Here is an 18,200-nt window from a genome sequence, read left to right on the forward strand (position 1 = left end):
CAAAAGCACCATCCCTGCTAGGAAAGGATTAGGGTCGCCATAATTTCTGTTTCATCCAATTTAAGCATGTCTCTGCTTGGTCTCCCAGACCGTGCAGTCACTTCTGCAGGTGCTCTCCCCACAGTGTTTCAGAGGGACCTGCTGGTCCCCATCTGACTTGTGCCAGCTGCACCTCTGCCTGGAGGGAGAAGGTAAACAGAGAGCGAGGCGTTCACACTGTGCGTAACAAACGGCTCTTGGTACTGAGAGAGGCAAATTATCTCACTGAAACGGATAAAGAGAAAGGGTAGGTTTGAATGGCGCGGACCAGACCTCTCCTGACTCCTGCCCATGACGTAGGCTGTGCCTCCAGCTAAAAGGCCCTTCTACCCTGACTGCCTTACCCCAGACCTGGCTTGTAGAGGCTTGTGCACACTGAGGATCTGCTTACCGATTGCTTGGTGCCATGTCGGTGACAATATGCCAGTCCATGGGCTTTGTGGTGTCTGCTTTAGGAATAGGAGGTATCATTGCATCAACGTGCATGGACCAGTGGAGCACCCAAGACCTCTACAATAACCCGGTGACTGCAGTGTTCAACTACCAGGGCCTTTGGCGCACGTGCGTCCGGGAGAGCTCTGGCTTCACCGAATGCCGTGGCTACTTCACCATCCTGGGGCTACCAGGTAGGGCTTGCTGACCCCGAGGGCAGAGAGGTGGGAGGACAGAGCCACTGGCATGTGCCAGTAGCCGTGCATGAGTGGTGGTGATGGGTGGTTTTCGGTGCAGGGTGGGAACTCAAATTTTAGCCAAAAGGGACATCACCCTGTTTGGATGACAGGTCCCTTGGTGGTATCTCAACCTGAAGACCGCCCTTTTGCCAAGGTTCAGCAAAACTCATTACATCTGATTATGCATCATGTTCCTGAGGTGTTGCCCAGGTAATACATTGGGCAGTGGCTGCTCTGTGGGGTGATCTTCCCCCATGCTCTGAATGACTTGGATACATACTCCTACCTCAGCTGTATGGCTGTGCGTGGCTTCCCACCAGAAACCACTAATATTCTTGGCATCAGAGAAGATCCTTTTCTAAGAGGATATGTCACAGTTCAGCTCACTGTATTTCTTGTGTAGGCTAATACCATCAGGCTGGATTTCTCCCTAATTCTCCTTTGGTTCCACTTTTTACTTCCATGAGTATCATTGCTGTCCTGGCTGTGCACAGACTATCTAGGGGTGCAAACAATTAGGTTACAACGGGATTATCTGGGTTCTCTTCTTGCCTTAATACAGTGAGAGAAAAAAGGCACTTAGACTATTATATCCATCCTGCCTCTGAGCTTTGGCACAGCAAGAACGGAGGAAAGAAGCCAATTATATCAGCAAATCATTGCAGAAAGCCTGCAAAATGGCATTTCCAAAGTACACAGAAATAAGCATTATATGCAAGAACTGCTTCTTTCACCAGTAGCCTATCTCTGCACAAATCAAAACGGTATAACCTGGCCTGAGACACCATCAGGAAAAGTGATTAATCTCCTGAGCTTATTTCTATGTCACTCATCTCTGGATCCTTGTTCCCAACTGGTGTCTGGCATTAGCTGTGCTGTAGCATCGTCACGCAGGTGCCAGGGATGCCTGTGAGCATCTCCTTGTTGTAGATACTCACAGGGCTTTGAGCGGCCTCGTTTGTTCACACAGACTCCTGGCTGCAGGCATACATCCTTTTCAAGAAGGAGCCTGATTCTGCCTGGGCATCCAATTGTGCAGCCCCTGGCACAAGCTGTGTGCTGTATGAGTGAAAGAAGGATGACATCCAAGGAAGGATGTTTGTGCAGGGCTTGTATTCACACATTACACACAGTCAGGAAAGCTGAGTAGTTTCAGCAAGGGAAAATGCATGCAGCAAGGTTGGTAAAACTTGATTCCAGCAGGCTAATTGCTTACAGGGAAAGAGATTAATGTTGCCATTTCAGGACTAAATAGGTGTTAAAAAGCAAACCCTCTCCACGGACACATACACCCATAACACAGTGCAGGACTCCCTCAATTCTTCAGCTCTAAAAGCTTAAAATTACAGAATATGTAACTCTGTAGAAGAAGTGATTAAACTTGTCAAGGCTTCAGCTCTGGGAACTACTTTAATATTTGAAGAAACCAGAATACTTGAGATCTTGGAGTTATTTTGCTCTCTCAAAACACCTCCACCACTAACTTCAGCATCACAGGGAAAAAAAAAAAAAAGCAATTGCAGTTCCCAAGCCTCCAGATTGGTGTCTATCAAGTAGGCATTTATCTCCTAAAATGGAAATAGACAGCAATTTTGCAGGGATTAATTTCCTTCATTTAGCAGGTGGGCTGTGGGAGATGGGTTTACCCTCTTCAGTTACACCCAGCAAACTCTGTGTCTCCCTCCCAGTTGCAGATAGAGAAAAGCATCCTATCCTAAATGGTAGGATTTCTAATGGACCTGTCACCTTGGAGTGGAATTACCACGACTGTTTGCTGGGTTTATTGCTGTCTCCTATAAAAATAAAAATAAAAGGATTAAAAAAAAAAAGCCAAGAGAATAAAGCACAACTTTTAGAAATAAAAGCGGGTGGGATGCTGACTGCTCAAAGTTGCTGCCCTTATCCTCAGTGGTGTTGGAAAGTCGGTGCCTTCCCTGATGGTGTGTAGGTGTATGAATATTTACATACTTTTGTCCTAGTGAGATGCTCTTTGCGATTGCTCTACAAAGTAAGCTGGATTTTCTTTCCTTTTTAATGAACAGGGCTTGCTCTTCTGAAGTCACCCCTTTGTTATTCCTCCTGCTTTTCACTCCTGTTATATATTGTCTGGCACTTTCACTCTCTGGAGAAGCTGGTGCAAAACCAAGTGCCCTGCTGCTGTGCTTTATAGATTGGCTCTGTCACCTGAATTCATCTGCTCCTATGGGCATTTCTTCCCACTCACCACTAGCAAAAGGCAACTGTATCCCTATCGGGGGGAGGAACAATGCTAAAAAAATATCAAATTATTAATTTGATAAAGATATTATTAAAGTGGATCATCCCAGTCTTTATTTCAAGGGTGCTGCACCTTGATCTCCATTAAACCCCACCTTGCTAACCACACTATAGTTAATGGTTTGTCAGCATTTCCATTATAAGCCCCTATTTATTATTCTGACAATGGCAATTTATATTGGGAACAATAGTGCCAGAATGAATAAAAATAATAAGACTCTAGCAGAACAGCGAGGTGACCTGAGTGCATCAATGGAGTTCTGGTTTCTGAGGACTTTTTTTCTCAATCCCTTGCTCCCATAGCAAAGATTAAACTTGTCTTGCCCGTCATCGATCTTCAATTTAGTTGTGAATTTTAATTTCAAATAGATTGAGGAAAAATCAAGATAATAAATGAAAATGAGAAATAATACAGGTAGCTGATGGCTCTTGCCCTCGCTGTTCAGCTATAAACAGCCAGTCTCCGGTGAAATATGCCGCTTGAGAACTAAGCCTGTTTGTTCTGATTTTGCTTTCTCATTATTTTTTGCTACTTGCTTTGGTGTCTTGGCACACTTTACCGTGATTGTCTGGAGGACGCAATCTGACTTTGAACACACAAATAATAGACAAACAGCAATAGCTGAGGTCTGGCAAGGCTGGTAGTTTCACCTAGTGCGGAAGTCACAAGGCACTTTATGCTAAAAGAAGTATTTTTCTGTTGCTTATAAGTTTGCTAAACTACAATAACACGGGCAGTAATTTTCCTGTTGTCTGTATTGGTCTCTTTATTTCAGGCCCTCTTCAGCCATTTTTGAAAGGACATTTTGTTCTCAAGTCAAACCCTTTTTTTGACCCTTTTGGAAAGGCTGAGGCATCTCTCTGCTCTGGAACAAAAGGCTGGTAGCTAGAAATATAGGAATATTGTTGCTTTTCCAACAGCGAACTTTGAAAGTCTGAGAGCATGCTGTTAACCTTCTACAACTATTAAAAGGTTGTATGTTGCTAGAGGGGTCAGAGTAAATATAGCCCATGGGAATGTAATCGTGACTGTCCAGACTTTTGCATAAAAACAACTGCTTTCAGTTTTGCTGGTGCAGGGTAGCACAGATGCATACATTTTCCCTGAGGGAAGTTTTAATGTTGTCATATCTGGATTTTTTTCTCTTCTGTATCAATTCTGACCAAGGTTTTCTTTTATTTCATGTGATCAACATGTGTTTTGTGGCATAACCCTAGTAAAAGCCTTGCTTTGGGGTTTGTGGAGACAGGGCAGCCCACCTGCTGAGGAAGCAGCATTTCTGTTCCCTGGAACTGTTTCATGCCTGAAGCTTGTAAGGGGACTGCTAATTGCCATATCATGATCCCCTACTGGTGATGGACATGGCCAAGCCTCTCTCTTCCAAGTTCTGCTTGCTGCTTGAAATCCTTCAAGCCAGTCATTTCAGCTCCACATTTTGAAATGTCTGCAGGCAACTGCTGTAACCTGCTTAAAACTTTTGTGCATGGAAGGATTTAGGTGGCCCATGTGGCTGGAGACTTGATATAACCTACCAAGATCATATGTGAGGTGGGGATAGAGCTAATGTGAGACTCTTAAAGAGGTCTTGGGCACCCCACTCACAGTGACACTCAAGGTGGAGAGAGGTGGCAGAGAGCCGAGCAGATGTTAGGAATTGCATCCCTGCTGCTGTCTTGTGCCTTTACAACATAAAAGGGTGAGCAACAAGGAAATATTCCTCAAGGATCTGGGCTGGGGGCCATAGGAGAAGCAAGGCAAGGGAAATGGCAAGAGACTGTGGAGATTTGGGGCTGGGCTACAGCTCATATGCACGCAGGGAAGGATGCAGCTTCATGCACCCCAGTTTTGCTGAGGGACCTTGAAGGCCCCTCTGGACCATCTGAAGACCAATGGAGTAGAGTGGGTCTGAGCTGATTCTGTGGTTCTCATGCTATGGACTAGTGGGCCACACTCCTGGAGGCTGTGGTCATCACAGCAATGGAGGGACAATTCAGTGGCAAACAATGACAGGACAAGGGGTAATGGGTACAAACTGGAACACAAGAGGTTCCACTTAAACTTGAGAAGAAACTTCTTCTCAGTGAGGGTGATGGAACACTGGAACAGGCTGCCCAGGGAGGTTGTGGAGTCTCCTTCCCTGGAGACATTCAAAACCCGCCTGGACACATTCCTGTGTAACATTATCTAGGTGTTCCTGCTCCGGCAGGGGGATTGGACTAGATGATCTTTTGAGGTCCCTTCCAATCTCTAGCATACTGTGATACTGTGATACTGTGACAGAAAGAGAAGGGTGGGTTTGCTTTGTTTCAGTCTAAACAAGCTGGAATTGGCTGGCAGGGTGTGAGCTATATTTGCAAATTTTAAAGCAAACATGAGCTGTAGGTGATTTTTTTCTGGGAGAGCTGGTGATAACATTCAGGAATTGCAGTGGGCCCAGTGAACCCTTTTGAGATAATATAGAGTCAACACCTGCGTAGATAAAGCGAGTATGAGCTGAAATACAGGTTGCAGAGGGGAGCAGTCACAAAGTACCCTTCCTTTTCCCAGTGGAGTGACCCACTGGAAACGTCCCAATACTCAGAATAGGATACCTGTTCTCTGCTTCTTGGTGAGGAAGCTTGGCCTTTTCAAGAGCTGTCTCCCCACTATATCCCTTCCTTAGATACTGCTTAGCCCTCTGGCCGCAGCATTCAGCCACCTTGCTGGAGACTGAGCAAGAGGAATGTGCTTGGAGAGAGATTGCCATCCTTCAACCAATCCTGGCTGTAGGCATCTCCCAGGGGTGGCTGGAGATGAGCATCAGGTTGTGGCAAAGATGCTTAGATGTGTTCTACAGCTATTTTATCACCCAAATGCTTTTCAGGTTGTGTTCCAAGCCAACAGTTCAGATAAAAACTCCCAGGTGATCTTGTGCTGGGAAAATGAGGTGATGAGGTTTTTTGCAAAGGGAAACATGTTTTGCCCTATCATAAGTGGCTCAGAAACAACCATTAAAAATAAAATAAGAGCATTTCAGAAAGGCAGAGAAAATGGGCTGGGGGAAGGGTTGGGATGGAAGCAAGTTTGTTTTTTCTCCAGAACTTTGCTTTGACAAACTACAAAGGAAGGTATCTGTGGAAGCTTTGAGTTCCAAGTGTTTAGTAGTGTGATACTAATCAGAGCATGAGAAATGGCAAGCAGCTAGTGCTGGGGTGCCCGGATAGCACCTCAGGCAATATTCTTAGGGCTGAGCAAATGCAATCCTCCAAAACACAATAATCCTTCAAAGACGACATCTGGAGTGTAGAGCATGGTTGGGTGTTTGTTTGCCTCTTATCTAAGACTGCAGCATGACCCTCATCACTGAAATTGCTTTCTCAGCTCCATTTTGGGGGGAGATCATGCATAAAGTTTCAGGGGGTAATATGCAACCCTGTGCGATTTATCCCTTTCAGAGATATGATTCAATGTAGCCCCCAAAATCAAAGACAGACTGATTCACCTGGGCTTTCTTGCATACCTGGAGGCTGTCGATGATGTTTTTTGATTGCTCCATCATTGCTCTGAAGTTTTGATGCCTGTGAGTAAGAGGGCTGATAATGAGAACTGACATCCCCCATCAGCAGGAGAAAACTGTTATCTCCAAGGAAAGGTTAGTGAGACAGCACTACCCGGGTGGTAGACTCCGGCTCAGGGTACAACTAAGAGCATTCCAGGGGTTAGCCTTCTTTCCAATAGATGTGTGAGGAGGAGCAATGGGGCTTTGGGATGTGAAATGGTAGAGGAGGAGAAGAGAAGGTCCCTATTGGCTTAAAGAGCTGCTTTTGCTGCTTGGTAGCTGAAACCAGCAGAAAGGGTTAGAGGAAGGAGTGGTGGCTCCCCTCCTGGCAAAGCAAACACATGAGCATGGTGCATGGGAGGGCCACCTCCACTGGTATTCATGCAGCCACCCAATTAGCAGGAAAAAAAAAATAGTGATACAGTTTTTTGGGAAAAAAAAAATAGGAAAAAAAAATTTCCCCTCTGTATTCTCCACCTTCCTTTTCTTTTTCCTCCCCAGGGCTTATTTTTAGCCCTGCAAGTTATACATATAGTGTTATACACTAATGATGAAGGGTCACACAACCCTTTGGCATAGGGGCTGTGTCCCAGAGGAGTATGTATCTCTGGGAAACGGTTTGAAGTGGTCTAGCCTAGAAAAAGTGATCTGGTCTCCTACCACTAGATGGCAAGAAGGTAGCAAGTCCTGGGCATGAGGAAGAACCGGAGCTCTGGAGGGCTGCAGAGGAGCAGCAGGTCTTATGCGCAATCAGCTTTTCAGGACTGGGACACAGTTCTGGCTGTGGGGCAGTGAAGGTTAGGATGGAGAGCTGGCCTCATTACTTGTTTTAGCACTTATTGTCCTCTCAGCTTCTGGGTCCTCTCCGCTTCTGGGTCTTCTCCAGCCTTGATTTATCACAAAGAATTTTCTAAGATGAAGAATGTTAGTCAGCATGCCCCCTCCTTCACTGAGGATGAGCAGCTCTTACCACCTCTGGTTCCAGAAGGCTTAATTCTGTGGTTTTTATTCATGCTATTATTTTTGTCAGAAACCTGTGACCCTTAGATGTGTTGAAGATATGTTGTTTTTTGATACAAACTTGTCAAAGTCAGTGAAAATTACTAAATTAGAACAAAATTTCTGGAAGCAAAGACATCTTGTGCCTCCCTCAGGAGGGCTTTGATGGCTGTGTTTTCTGGCTACTAGACGTAGGATTGTGCTCTGGCTGCTACAGAAGAGTCTAGTGAATCTGTCTGCTGCCCACCAGCTTGCTGGCATAGCAACAAAAGCAGAAGGGGCAACTTAAATGGTCATTCTCCAGAAGTCAGAACCCCACTGTAACTCATCCAGCCACAGAAATCAGCCTCTCTTCTCTTCCTGGTGGCTTTCACACTGTTCACAGCCAAGCAATGATTTGATAGTGCCTGTGGCACAGAACATATGGGGACTGGTTAAATCGGGAATTTTGTTTCTGGGTCAGGGTTGAAGTAAACCAGTCGGAGCAGGGTATTAGATGAGCATTAAGTCTGGAAGGTCCTTGTACCTCGCTGCACTCCATCGGCAGAGTGGCACGGTGAATTTATATTGCTCCCCTGAGTCCAGCACTTCTCCACTGTGCAAAGAGATAATTAATTTCCTCATTTTTATATTCCCCACCCCCTTTTCTAGGATCATTCCACCAACAAACAAATACAAACAAACACCTGTGAAAAGACACTTTCCAAATGGTCCCTGAGCCCTCTTTCTCCTTGTCCCCACACAGGTTTCAGTGGGGCCACATGACAGGTGATTGGGATGTGGGCAAGAGAAGAGCAAGGTTGCAGGAGTTTTGCTGGATCAGTCTGGGGCTCTTGGCTTGGTGTCCTGGGTTGTGCCATGGTCAACATCTGAGGCAACCTCAGTGATGCTTGAAGTGACTGCAAGGAGTGGCCATGTCCCACATCCCTGTTTGTTCCCTGGGTGAAGCTGGTGGCCCTGTATAGTTCACCACTTGCCATCCTTATCTATCTCCGTGCCTCTTGTGAGGATAACTGCAAGGATGGCCAGATGCAGCGGTATCACTGTCTTGGTCTGATGGTAGATCTACTCTACTCTGCATAAGCAGAGGGCCATGGAGGTGGTGACGTGGGATAGGTGCTGAGTTCACCTGGGAAACATGGTCCTTCGCTTTACCCCTCTTAGCAGGTTTGCACTGTGCCAAGCACGTAGGAGAAGCCCAAAAGACAGCAAAAGGTTTCGGTGGAGGGACAGCGCATGTTCCAAGTGGGTTGCCCAACTCTCAATGGAGCATGGCTGCTTAGCGGGGGAAGGACAAGCACTTCTAAAGGACAAAAGCTAATACCTTGGGCCCTGCCAGTACAAACCTACCTGGCGAGAGTGAAACTGGACTATCTTGCAAAAACACTTTGAGTAAACACACCGCTCAATGGAAAGCATCTGATAAGACCTGCTGCATTTCTGGTGGCTCATTCAGGAGGACTTGGTGCTCCCATTAGGTCTGCAGCTTCATCGGGGCCGTCTCACCTCCTCTCCCCGAGGGACCCACCATGTCCACGACCATCTGCCAGGTGATGGGGTTCATCATTTCGTCACTGGGTGTTGCGGGGTGCATGGTGGCCACTGCCATGGATATGTGGAGCACACAGGACTTGTATGACAACCCGGTCACGGCTGTCTTCCAATATCAGGGACTGTGGAGGAGCTGCGTGCGGCAGAGCTCCGGCTTTACAGAGTGCCGGCCATATTTCACCATTCTTGGGCTGCCAGGTAGGGGCAAAAGATGCACCAGGTTTAACCCAGCTATCCTGTAACTCTGCACAGTTTTCGTCCAAAACTAGGAGCAGATATCTTAAAGCACTTTGCTAGGAATAAAGTTTTCTAGCTTCCCAGTGTACGAGCGTAAAGATATGTGCATAGGTTTTACCAAAATAATACCTTTATTCAGTGGCGTTTACCACTTGGGAGTGTGTGTGGGTGAGCTCTGGATGAGCATCATGGTTTCAGCCCCCTTGCATGATAAGAGTATGATGGGGGCTTACAGACCTGTATCCTTAGTGATGCCAACCTTGCTTCCCAACTGTGAGGCAGGAGGGAGAGTTTTGTTGAAGACCACTGTGTTGTCTGCATTGGTTGCTTTTTGACCGTCCTGAGGGGTCTGATGGAATAAATGTGTTTCCATGTAGCCAGCTTCAAGACTGTTAGGTGAGTCCTGTTCCATTTGGAAGGGCAAAACTGATGATTGAGGTCACTTCTTCTATGGGACCACTTGTTTTGAAGACTAGAAAATATATTTATTAAGCTATATATGCAAATGTTGATCGGTATATATATACATGTCTTTATAATGCCATACGAAAGTGATTGTGTTTTAAAAGAGCAATGAGGCAATGGTAACCATATTTTGATGCCAATTTATCATAATCAAGATTTTACTTTTAATGTTATTTTTAGATAATATAGCAATAGGGAAATGTGTAAAGCAGTCACAGACATTTTCTGTTGTGTCTGAGAGATCATCTTTCAGTTTTGCTCTCTTTATGTGTCTGTTTAGTTGATAAGTACCTTAAAACATAAAGATGGAATGCCCCTGCTTGAATCTGGTTAATTTTAAACCCTCATTTTCCCCCTAAACTGTTTTATATTCCATAAATCATAACTAGTCATAAAGTTTGATTTCCACTTTTGTATTAGTAACAGAAATGCACGTGATGACTTTAAGTTGTTTTACTTCGCCCACTTCTCACTACTCACATCAATAGTGAGGAAAAATACAGCTTTTCAGTTTCACTTAGATCAGACAAACATAGTGATGCAAGTTTCAGATCACTGACATCTATTTTGGTGAATAAGCTTGCATTTTTATGAATTTCTGTGCACATCATCCCTTTGTATGGAAATCAGTTGTTCAAAAGAGCAACCGCATGTGTGCAGGTAGAAGCAAAGCTATCCTACAGCATGCAAAGTGTGTATGCAACAATAGCAAGTAGTTTCTGTGCTTGCTTTTAACTATAGGGTTGTTTGTTACCTACTGCTCCTGATTCCTGACACGTTTTTTTCCCTTTAGTCTCCTATTTTGTTTGTCTAGGCCCTTCCACTCCTTCCTTCTAGGGGAGGTCATTTACCTTTGGAAAGCCACTCTATTCAGAGGACTCTTGATGGATACCAAAATTCACTTGAAACTGCAGTGCTCTCTTTCTAAACAGCTCTCGCTTTCATTCCCATGAGCCAAGTGGAGAGGCCTTTATGTCACAGCAGACCTGGGAGCAGTTTCTTCTCCTTTCTGTTCCTTTGTGGACATGGTGCCTAAGTCAACATCATGGAGAGAGGAATTACTGATGATGGCTATTTTGCATTTTTTCTGTTGTGTCCTGCTGAGTTCCTCCCTCTCCCCTTTGCAACAGCATTGCTCTTTTTCAATGGAGATTCACCACACTGGGACTTCAGTGCTCCAGGAGAAGAGCAATGTCCCAGGAGCTGTTTGGCTTGGCCTGCCTGTTGCGTCCTTCCACAGGTGCTTAAGGCACTGGGAACATCTCTCCTGGGAACCCACAATGTCTCTGTGAGGTCTTAGCTTAGGATCACTTCTTGATTGGTTGAGACCACCACAGTGATGTCTGTAGGAAGTATCTCAGGAATGAAGGATTATCTTGGGGACAAGGACCTTCCATCGTGATCTGTAGTGTCTTATGCTGCCTTGGAGTATCAGCCTCTCCTGCCTGCCTGCCTGCCTGAAACAAAAGCAGTTGCAAAGAAAACTTAAATGACTGTAAAGACAAATGAATGTTGTGATTTTCTTTTCTTTGCAGCTTTCTGCTTTGCATCAGGTGCTGTGTGAGCAACCTTTGAGGGCTGATAAGACATATCCACCAGCTTCTTGTTCTCTGATGAATAACTAATGAGCTTGCACCTGGGGGCTGATGAATGGGAGATTGAAAACCCCAGGCTCGTTAGCACTTGTTATCAGCTGATAAGGACAAATTGAGTCATAAGAACAGCAGCCCCAGTGGGACTGCCAGATGGGAGAAGGTGGTATATTCCCAGCCTGTGGGATGGCAGACTGCCTGCTTCCTCATGCATCATGGTGCCAGCATGGTTCTGTTCAAGTTTGTAGTACCCCACAGGCAAGGAGACCCACGTGGGCACCCCAGCACCCACCCTTGCCCTCCTGGAAGGGTTTATAGACCATTCTTCCAATCTGTGCAAGGCCAGAGGGGTCTGTTCCCTGCTCTACAGCTCCAATGCCTCCTGCTGCAGTTGGGCCATATGGGACCCTTGGGCACCATGGTGATCCTGGCCATCCCATAAAAACAGGTGACAGGCAGGTTGAATGAAGTCCCTGGGGCTGTAAAATATGTTGCCTGCCCTTCTCAGTTGGACACTAGCCCACATTATCTTCCCTGAAGATGGTCAGTCATGTGGGGAGCATCAAAGCCAAACTCAGGGTTGCTAGTGGTCATCGAACAGCAAGAAGAGGCTGCAAAGTATCCCAGCCAAATCGCAACAGCCCTCGAAATACCTTTGACCACCCTCTCCTAATGTTCTGCCAGCACTGGTGCCTTCTGTCTCTGCCAGGTACACTTGCACAGGCAGGGAGGAGAAATGTCTGGGGCCAGCACGGAATTTCAGGCAAGATGGGCCACGTGCCATCTTATTAGAAAATCACCTTGGTATTCAAGTGCATGGCCTTCTCCCTTCTCTTCTGCTTTTCAAAAGGTATAAGATTCCCCTTGGTTTTCCCTCTTCTTTTCTCTATTCAAGGGGAGTCTGGAGGGTTTTTGCCATCTTCTGCTGACAGACAGCAGCTCTCAGCTCCCATGGGCATGACCCACCAACATCACAGCCTGCCTCCAACAAAGCATTCCCACCTTGATGGCAGGCTACTAAACAAATTTGGGTCTAGAGTATTTACATGTTGTATTAATGAATACAGGACTGATATTACAAATTACATGGAAATGATATGCTGGGGCAGGTCATTGCCAAAGCTTTGTTGCTATTTCTTGGTGTATGTGTAATGTTTGTCAAGGTGATATTCCTCTTCCTCTGTGCCATGTGTTTTACTGTAAAGCAGGAACTTACAGAACTCCATTTTGAGTAGCACATTAGTTGGAAATATGGATAGCTGGGTGGAGCTGCCTGCTTTCATCACTGCTTGGGGAGAATAAAAAAATAAAGCTTTCTCAATTTAATTTGTTTATGAAGCCATTCTTATCCCAAATGTACACAAACTCCTCCCCATGAATTTTAGCTGAATAAATTACAACTGTTGTTAATGAGCATTTACAAAAATTTATGTCTAAGCCATCAAACTCTTGACAAACAGCCACATTTCCAGAGGTGCCCCAGACGATCCAAAGAGTAGACCCAGTGCCCATTTCCCAAGGTTTTCTTCTTTAATATTTTTATTTTTTGACAGAAACAATGTTCAAAAACCTCCTAGGCTCTGACAAATGTCATTTCAGACACTCAGTGTGACCCTTGTTGATTTGTTTTGCAGCAATGTTCCAGGCTGTGAGGGCCCTCATGATCGTGGGTATTGTCCTGGGCATCCTTGGCCTCCTTGTGTGCATTTTTGCTCTGAAATGCATTCGTATTGGCAACATGGAGGATTCTGCAAAAGCCAGCATGACTCTGACCTCTGGCATTATGTTTATTGTTGCTGGTAAGTGGATGGTGTTGTGTCCCTCATGTATGAGGCATTGCAGTTGCCTGGAATTGAGGACTGGCCAAGTCTTTACACACTTCTGGTCATAGGTAGCAGATGCTCCGGAGCAACCCAGAGCACTGATGCTTGCATGAAGTTATTGGCATTTGTCTTCCAGCCTGGCCTCCTGGGGTCAAGTGGTTTCTACCTCTGTTTAGTAAAAGAAAACCAAAAGTTTGTATGTGACACAACGTAGAAGGTTGAAAAAGCAGCCGACAGATAAAAAAGAAAATCTCTCTCATTTTTTTGTTGTATGTGTGCTGTTGTCATGTACTAATATATCTTTTATTTGTACATAATGTTTTTTTGAAGGGTTGCAGGCTTTATACATAGTAATTTTATGAAGACTCAGAGTTGCAGTAGCTTAACTTGCAATTTTTAAATACCATGGGTTATCTGGAGGGCTGTAGGAATGTCCAGTGTTGCCCAGCTACCTTGAAATTGTAAAATGCTTAATACATCACTTACAGGTTTTCTCACAATTTTTTGCAGATGAGTAATCAAATCCATATCCTAGTTAAGGGAAGGAGAATGTCCCTATTTAAAATCCTTATAGTTGAATGGCTCTTAACTTTTGTTGGGATATGAGACAATACAACTTTAAGATGTGCAATAAACAGAAGTTTGAAAGAGGAAACTAGAATAATAAAAAATAAAAAGAATAGAAAAAGAATAGTGAAATAGCAAATAATAATGCCATTGCTGCTGGGCTGGGCATCACGATGATCACCTTTGCAGATGAGTGAAAGAAGTTCCTGCCTCTTCATTCTGGTCTTCCAGGCTGCCTGCTGCCTGTAGGCATCACTACCTAGTGGTGAAACAAATATATCTCCTCTTCCATGTGAGAAAGAGAGGGTGTTTTCCCATGCAAAATCTAATTTCTGTTATGAAATCTTTTGGCCATGTTTTTCACTGTAAAACAGTTTTCTAGAACTGAACTAATGGGTACTTTCAGCCGCTAAAATGATCTGTTTAACTCATTTCTGTGAGAAAACACATTGTGGGTCCGCACTTACGCTGAACATGCTGGGACACAAAGCAGCATCTCAACCACTCTTCCAGAACTTTAAGCTGTTTCCTCAAGGCCAAAGGTGAACTACGTGGGTCTCAGTCTGTCTCTTTGTCTGGTCTCAGGTCTTTGTGCTATCACTGGGGTGTCCGTGTTTGCCAATATGCTGGTCACAAACTTCTGGATGTCCACAGCCAACATGTACCAAGGAATGTATCAGAATGTCCAGAACAGGTAGGTGGTCAACTAGCTCAGGGTGCTCCACAGTGCAGATTTCCCTCAGGGGCAGGGTGGGCTGCACCTTAAGGAAAAGCAAATTCTGGTTGCATATTAGTCTGGTCCCAGGACTCGGAAGATTTATTGAGTCTCTTTATTATCTGCACTGGAGATAATTTGTCCCAGCAAATTGGCTGGGATTTCTTTGTTCACACAGCTCAAGAAGGAGGTAAAGAGTCCATTGAGGATGAGCTGGCAAGTGGGATGGTGCTCACAGGAGCTTCTGCAGGGCCAAAGGGAGAATGATAATGTTCAGTGCATTTCAGAAGAAGCAGACTAGCCCACTGTCACAGTCCTCACCAGCAATGTCTTTGTGTTTTGCAGGTATACCTTTGGCTCAGCCCTCTTTGTTGGCTGGGTGGCAGGTGGTCTGGCCCTCGTAGGAGGCATCATGATGTGCCTGGCTTGCAGAGGGCTGATTCCAGAAGAATCCCGGTAAGCTTATTTGTGGTAGACATGGGAAGGCATTGCAGGAAACCTTGGGTGTCCAGACTGCATACAGCCATCACGCCACAGGATATAGCTACGCATAATACCCCTGCTGTAAGAGTCACCATGATGATAGCCCTGTATCATGGGTCAAAAGTAACCATTTCCTTTCCCTGACTATGTGACTTGTAAACAAATAGAGAGGGCAGGAGTGATCAACCTTAAAATCAATATGTGCAGTGTGCTGGCTTATTCAGGCCCATTAATTGCAGCTTTGATTGTAAATTGCATTGCATGTCACCAGCATGTGTAGATTGCATCAGCTGAGCTATGATTTACATCAGGCAGGGCATTGTACACCCATGTAGCTGGTTATTGTGGGTGGGTACTTCAATCAAGGATTTACTCATGGGAAAGAAAGCATAAGTTTTTTAATAAACTTAAAAGACACTTGCAGACTGCCATGGATGGTTTGCTCTGAGTTCATTGAGTGTCTCCAAGTTATGACACAGTACAAAGTTGCCTAAAATCCAATGGCAAACAGGAACAGAGGATGAAACACTGGGTAGTTACAGACCTTCCAGATGGCTGATCCCATCCTTTGTGTCTCTTTTAGTTACAAAGCAGTATCCTACAATGCTTCAGGACGGAATATCTCCTACAGAACGGGTCCGTATAAGGTTGCTTCAGGGTATGAGCCTGAAACAAAGACTAAAAAAGGTGCAGGATATGAAGAAGCTGCTCGAAGTGAGGATGGAAGACGCTCATACCCTTCAAAATATGACTATGTCTAGTAGACTTTCTGGGCTTGATTTGCGCTATATTTTATAAAATATTTTTAACTTCAGAAGCAAAAAGTACATGCAAACAAAACAGTTTGTAAATAGGATTGTGTTTTCTATCACATTTTCACTACTCTGGGGTTTTATCCTAGCTTGTTATGACCATCTGTTTTATTTGACTGCCTGCTAGTTTGCCTACCACAAGGAGGTCTATAAAAAAAGTAATGCCTTTTAATGTTGTCAGAGTAGAACAGTTTGCTCGTATTTTATGTATAAACTCTGATATCTGGTACCAGGATTATGCCTTGTGATCTTTTCTGATTCTTCTAATAGGTTAAAATTCCGATTTAATAATAGCCCAGATGTAAAAGTGATGCTACCCCTTTGATCAGGCTTTCATACAGTTTTGCAGTGTCATCCTGTACTTTCTCAGAGTCTGGAGAGATAAACAGTATCCTGTGATACTGTTCTCCAATCATCAGAAAAAAAGTGTTTTGTTGGAATGATAGAGTACTCTAATCTGGTTTTGACACTTGAGGTTTTGGCTTTTGTATGAGGGTATTTTTTAGCAGGTTGAAAAGCAAAAACTATAATCTAGTAGTCTCCTACGTTATTCTGCTGAGTATTTATATTCAGTTGTATCCCTCTGGCTGTGGCAAATGCTTACAGACCCCATAGTCACGGCATTTTCCACCCCGGTGACTCTTTCTACTCAGGCACACCTTTGCTTTGCTGGTTGTACTACAATGCTGATCTGCTGTGATACTTAATCTGATTTATGTTAGACATTTGCTATAACCTGTGATACCAAAGTGTATTTATTTCTTCTGATCTCTCTAGGGAATATGTGTAATCCATTGTTATTCTTATGCTAGATATTTGCTGTAATAGCTGAAAACCTCTGTGTGCGACCAGTGTTCCTGCAGATGTCATCTTTAATGAAGCCAGAAGAATTTCTTATTTAGAATTAATTAGAGTTACATTTGGAGCAGAAATCCCAGGGAGCATTAGGTGTGTAACTCCACACTGACATCACAACTTTCTTGTGTTAATTCTTCTCCCAGTGATGTGAAGATTAACTCCTTAGTGGGAAATTGCCTCTTCTAGCCAATCTATCAGAGAGGAAGTTTATTTGAAGGGGTCAGAGGAAGAAACACAAGAGCTTATGTGGGAAGGGAGAACTGTGTGCCTTTAGCATGTCCTCCCATGTAGCTCCCACGTAGTTCTTAGTGAAGTTCTGAAAAGCGCCTATGAGCAGATCAAAGGGTACTGAGGGATAAGATGGAGAGAAAGAAGAGGTCCAAAACCTCCAAAGCAGCCTTTTTGATAGCTATCTGCAATAGGTTTTAGTCTCAATTATAATAATTATATGTTCTCTGTAGGAGTTCATTGGCAAAATTGTTTTGGTGAAATGCTGATAATCCCTTGAGTAGTTTCATGTTCTGAAGGAATCAGAGGTAGAGATGAACGTTTCTTCAAAGCTGAACCTTTGGTAGGTCTACCTGGCATCTCTGGTGGCTTGTATGAATAAGGGGACCAGGCTGTCTCACTGAACATCAGTGCTCTTGGTGAGGGTGAACACAAACCATACCAGCTGTCCATAACCATCACCTCTCCATAACCGTAAGTTCTCCAGATCCACTAAGATGCACATCTCCAGTGCAGGTCCAGGAGATGTGGATTTACTGCACTTCGGGCAGGTCAGTGAGAGGAGAAGGCAATGCCTAGTAAGGTGCAGCCCTAGGGGCTGATAGCTGGAGGAGATGGCTACCATGGTGGGAAGAGTTTCCATTCAACAGAAACTCTTGGTCCCATCTCAGGCTGGATGTTGGCTCCTGCTACTAACACGTGGAAATCTCTGCTGGATGTCAGTGCTGACTCTCCCTTTCATATTAGCAAAAGACTTGTCTTAAGGATATGTTTTTAAAGGAGAACAGTTTATTTTTGCAGAGGTAAATCCTGTCCTATTCTAAAAACACTGATATTCTGTAGAATGGTTTTGTCCCCATCTCTCAGTATAGACATAGCTTTTCTGTCTTTTGTTTTTTTTGCGTGCTGGATGTATGTTTTGTTTTTTTTTTTTTGTTGTTGTTGTTGTTTTTTTTTCTTTTTTACATTAATATTAAAACTGAAAAAGTCTTTAAGACCAAAATCACTGTTTTCTCTTGTTCTTTCCTTGTCACAAGCAGCAGCTATAGACCTTCCCACTCAGCTGAACTCGCCCCAGCTTTGGGTTCTGCAGGTTCTTTGGAGCAGTATAGGCAAGTGCGTGTGGTTGAGATAAAAAATAGACGACAATTATTTTTTCTTCTTTGTGAGACATAGTTAGTTTTATGCTGAGACAAGATATCAGAAAAGCAGATGAATAAGCATCAGGGGACCCCAACCCACTGACGCAATGAAATCAGAAGTCCTTGCTGAGACCCTGGGCTTGCTGAGGAATACAGTTCAGCAAGTGCATGGTTCTTTTTGGGTTTGAGGCCACTTTGGCCA

The 18,200-nt window shown here is 44.4% G+C and overlaps 1 protein-coding gene across 2 annotated transcripts; it reads left to right on the top strand.

The window, feature by feature from the left end:
* The first annotated feature begins 430 nt into the window (after positions 1-430).
* On the top strand, positions 431-15,759 carry CLDN18 (claudin 18). 2 transcript variants are annotated; one of them, XM_062606434.1, is made up of 5 exons: positions 431-665; positions 13,005-13,169; positions 14,346-14,454; positions 14,821-14,931; positions 15,542-15,719. In XM_062606434.1, exons 1-5 carry the CDS (start codon positions 446-448, stop codon positions 15,717-15,719), a joined length of 783 nt encoding a protein of 260 aa, XP_062462418.1. In that variant the 5' UTR covers positions 431-445. The 2 variants fall into 2 exon arrangements, with proteins under 2 accessions (XP_062462418.1, XP_062462416.1); XM_062606432.1 differs by lacking the exon at positions 431-665 and adding an exon at positions 8,903-9,274 and having other exon boundaries at positions 15,542-15,759.
* Positions 15,760-18,200: the final 2,441 nt, after the last annotated feature.

The sequence above is a fragment of the Pezoporus occidentalis genome, unplaced genomic scaffold, assembly GCF_034315485.1.
Source record: "Pezoporus occidentalis ecotype Australia unplaced genomic scaffold, CSIRO_AGI_Poc_V1 ctg97, whole genome shotgun sequence".
Taxonomy (NCBI): Eukaryota; Metazoa; Chordata; class Aves; order Psittaciformes; family Psittacidae; genus Pezoporus; species Pezoporus occidentalis.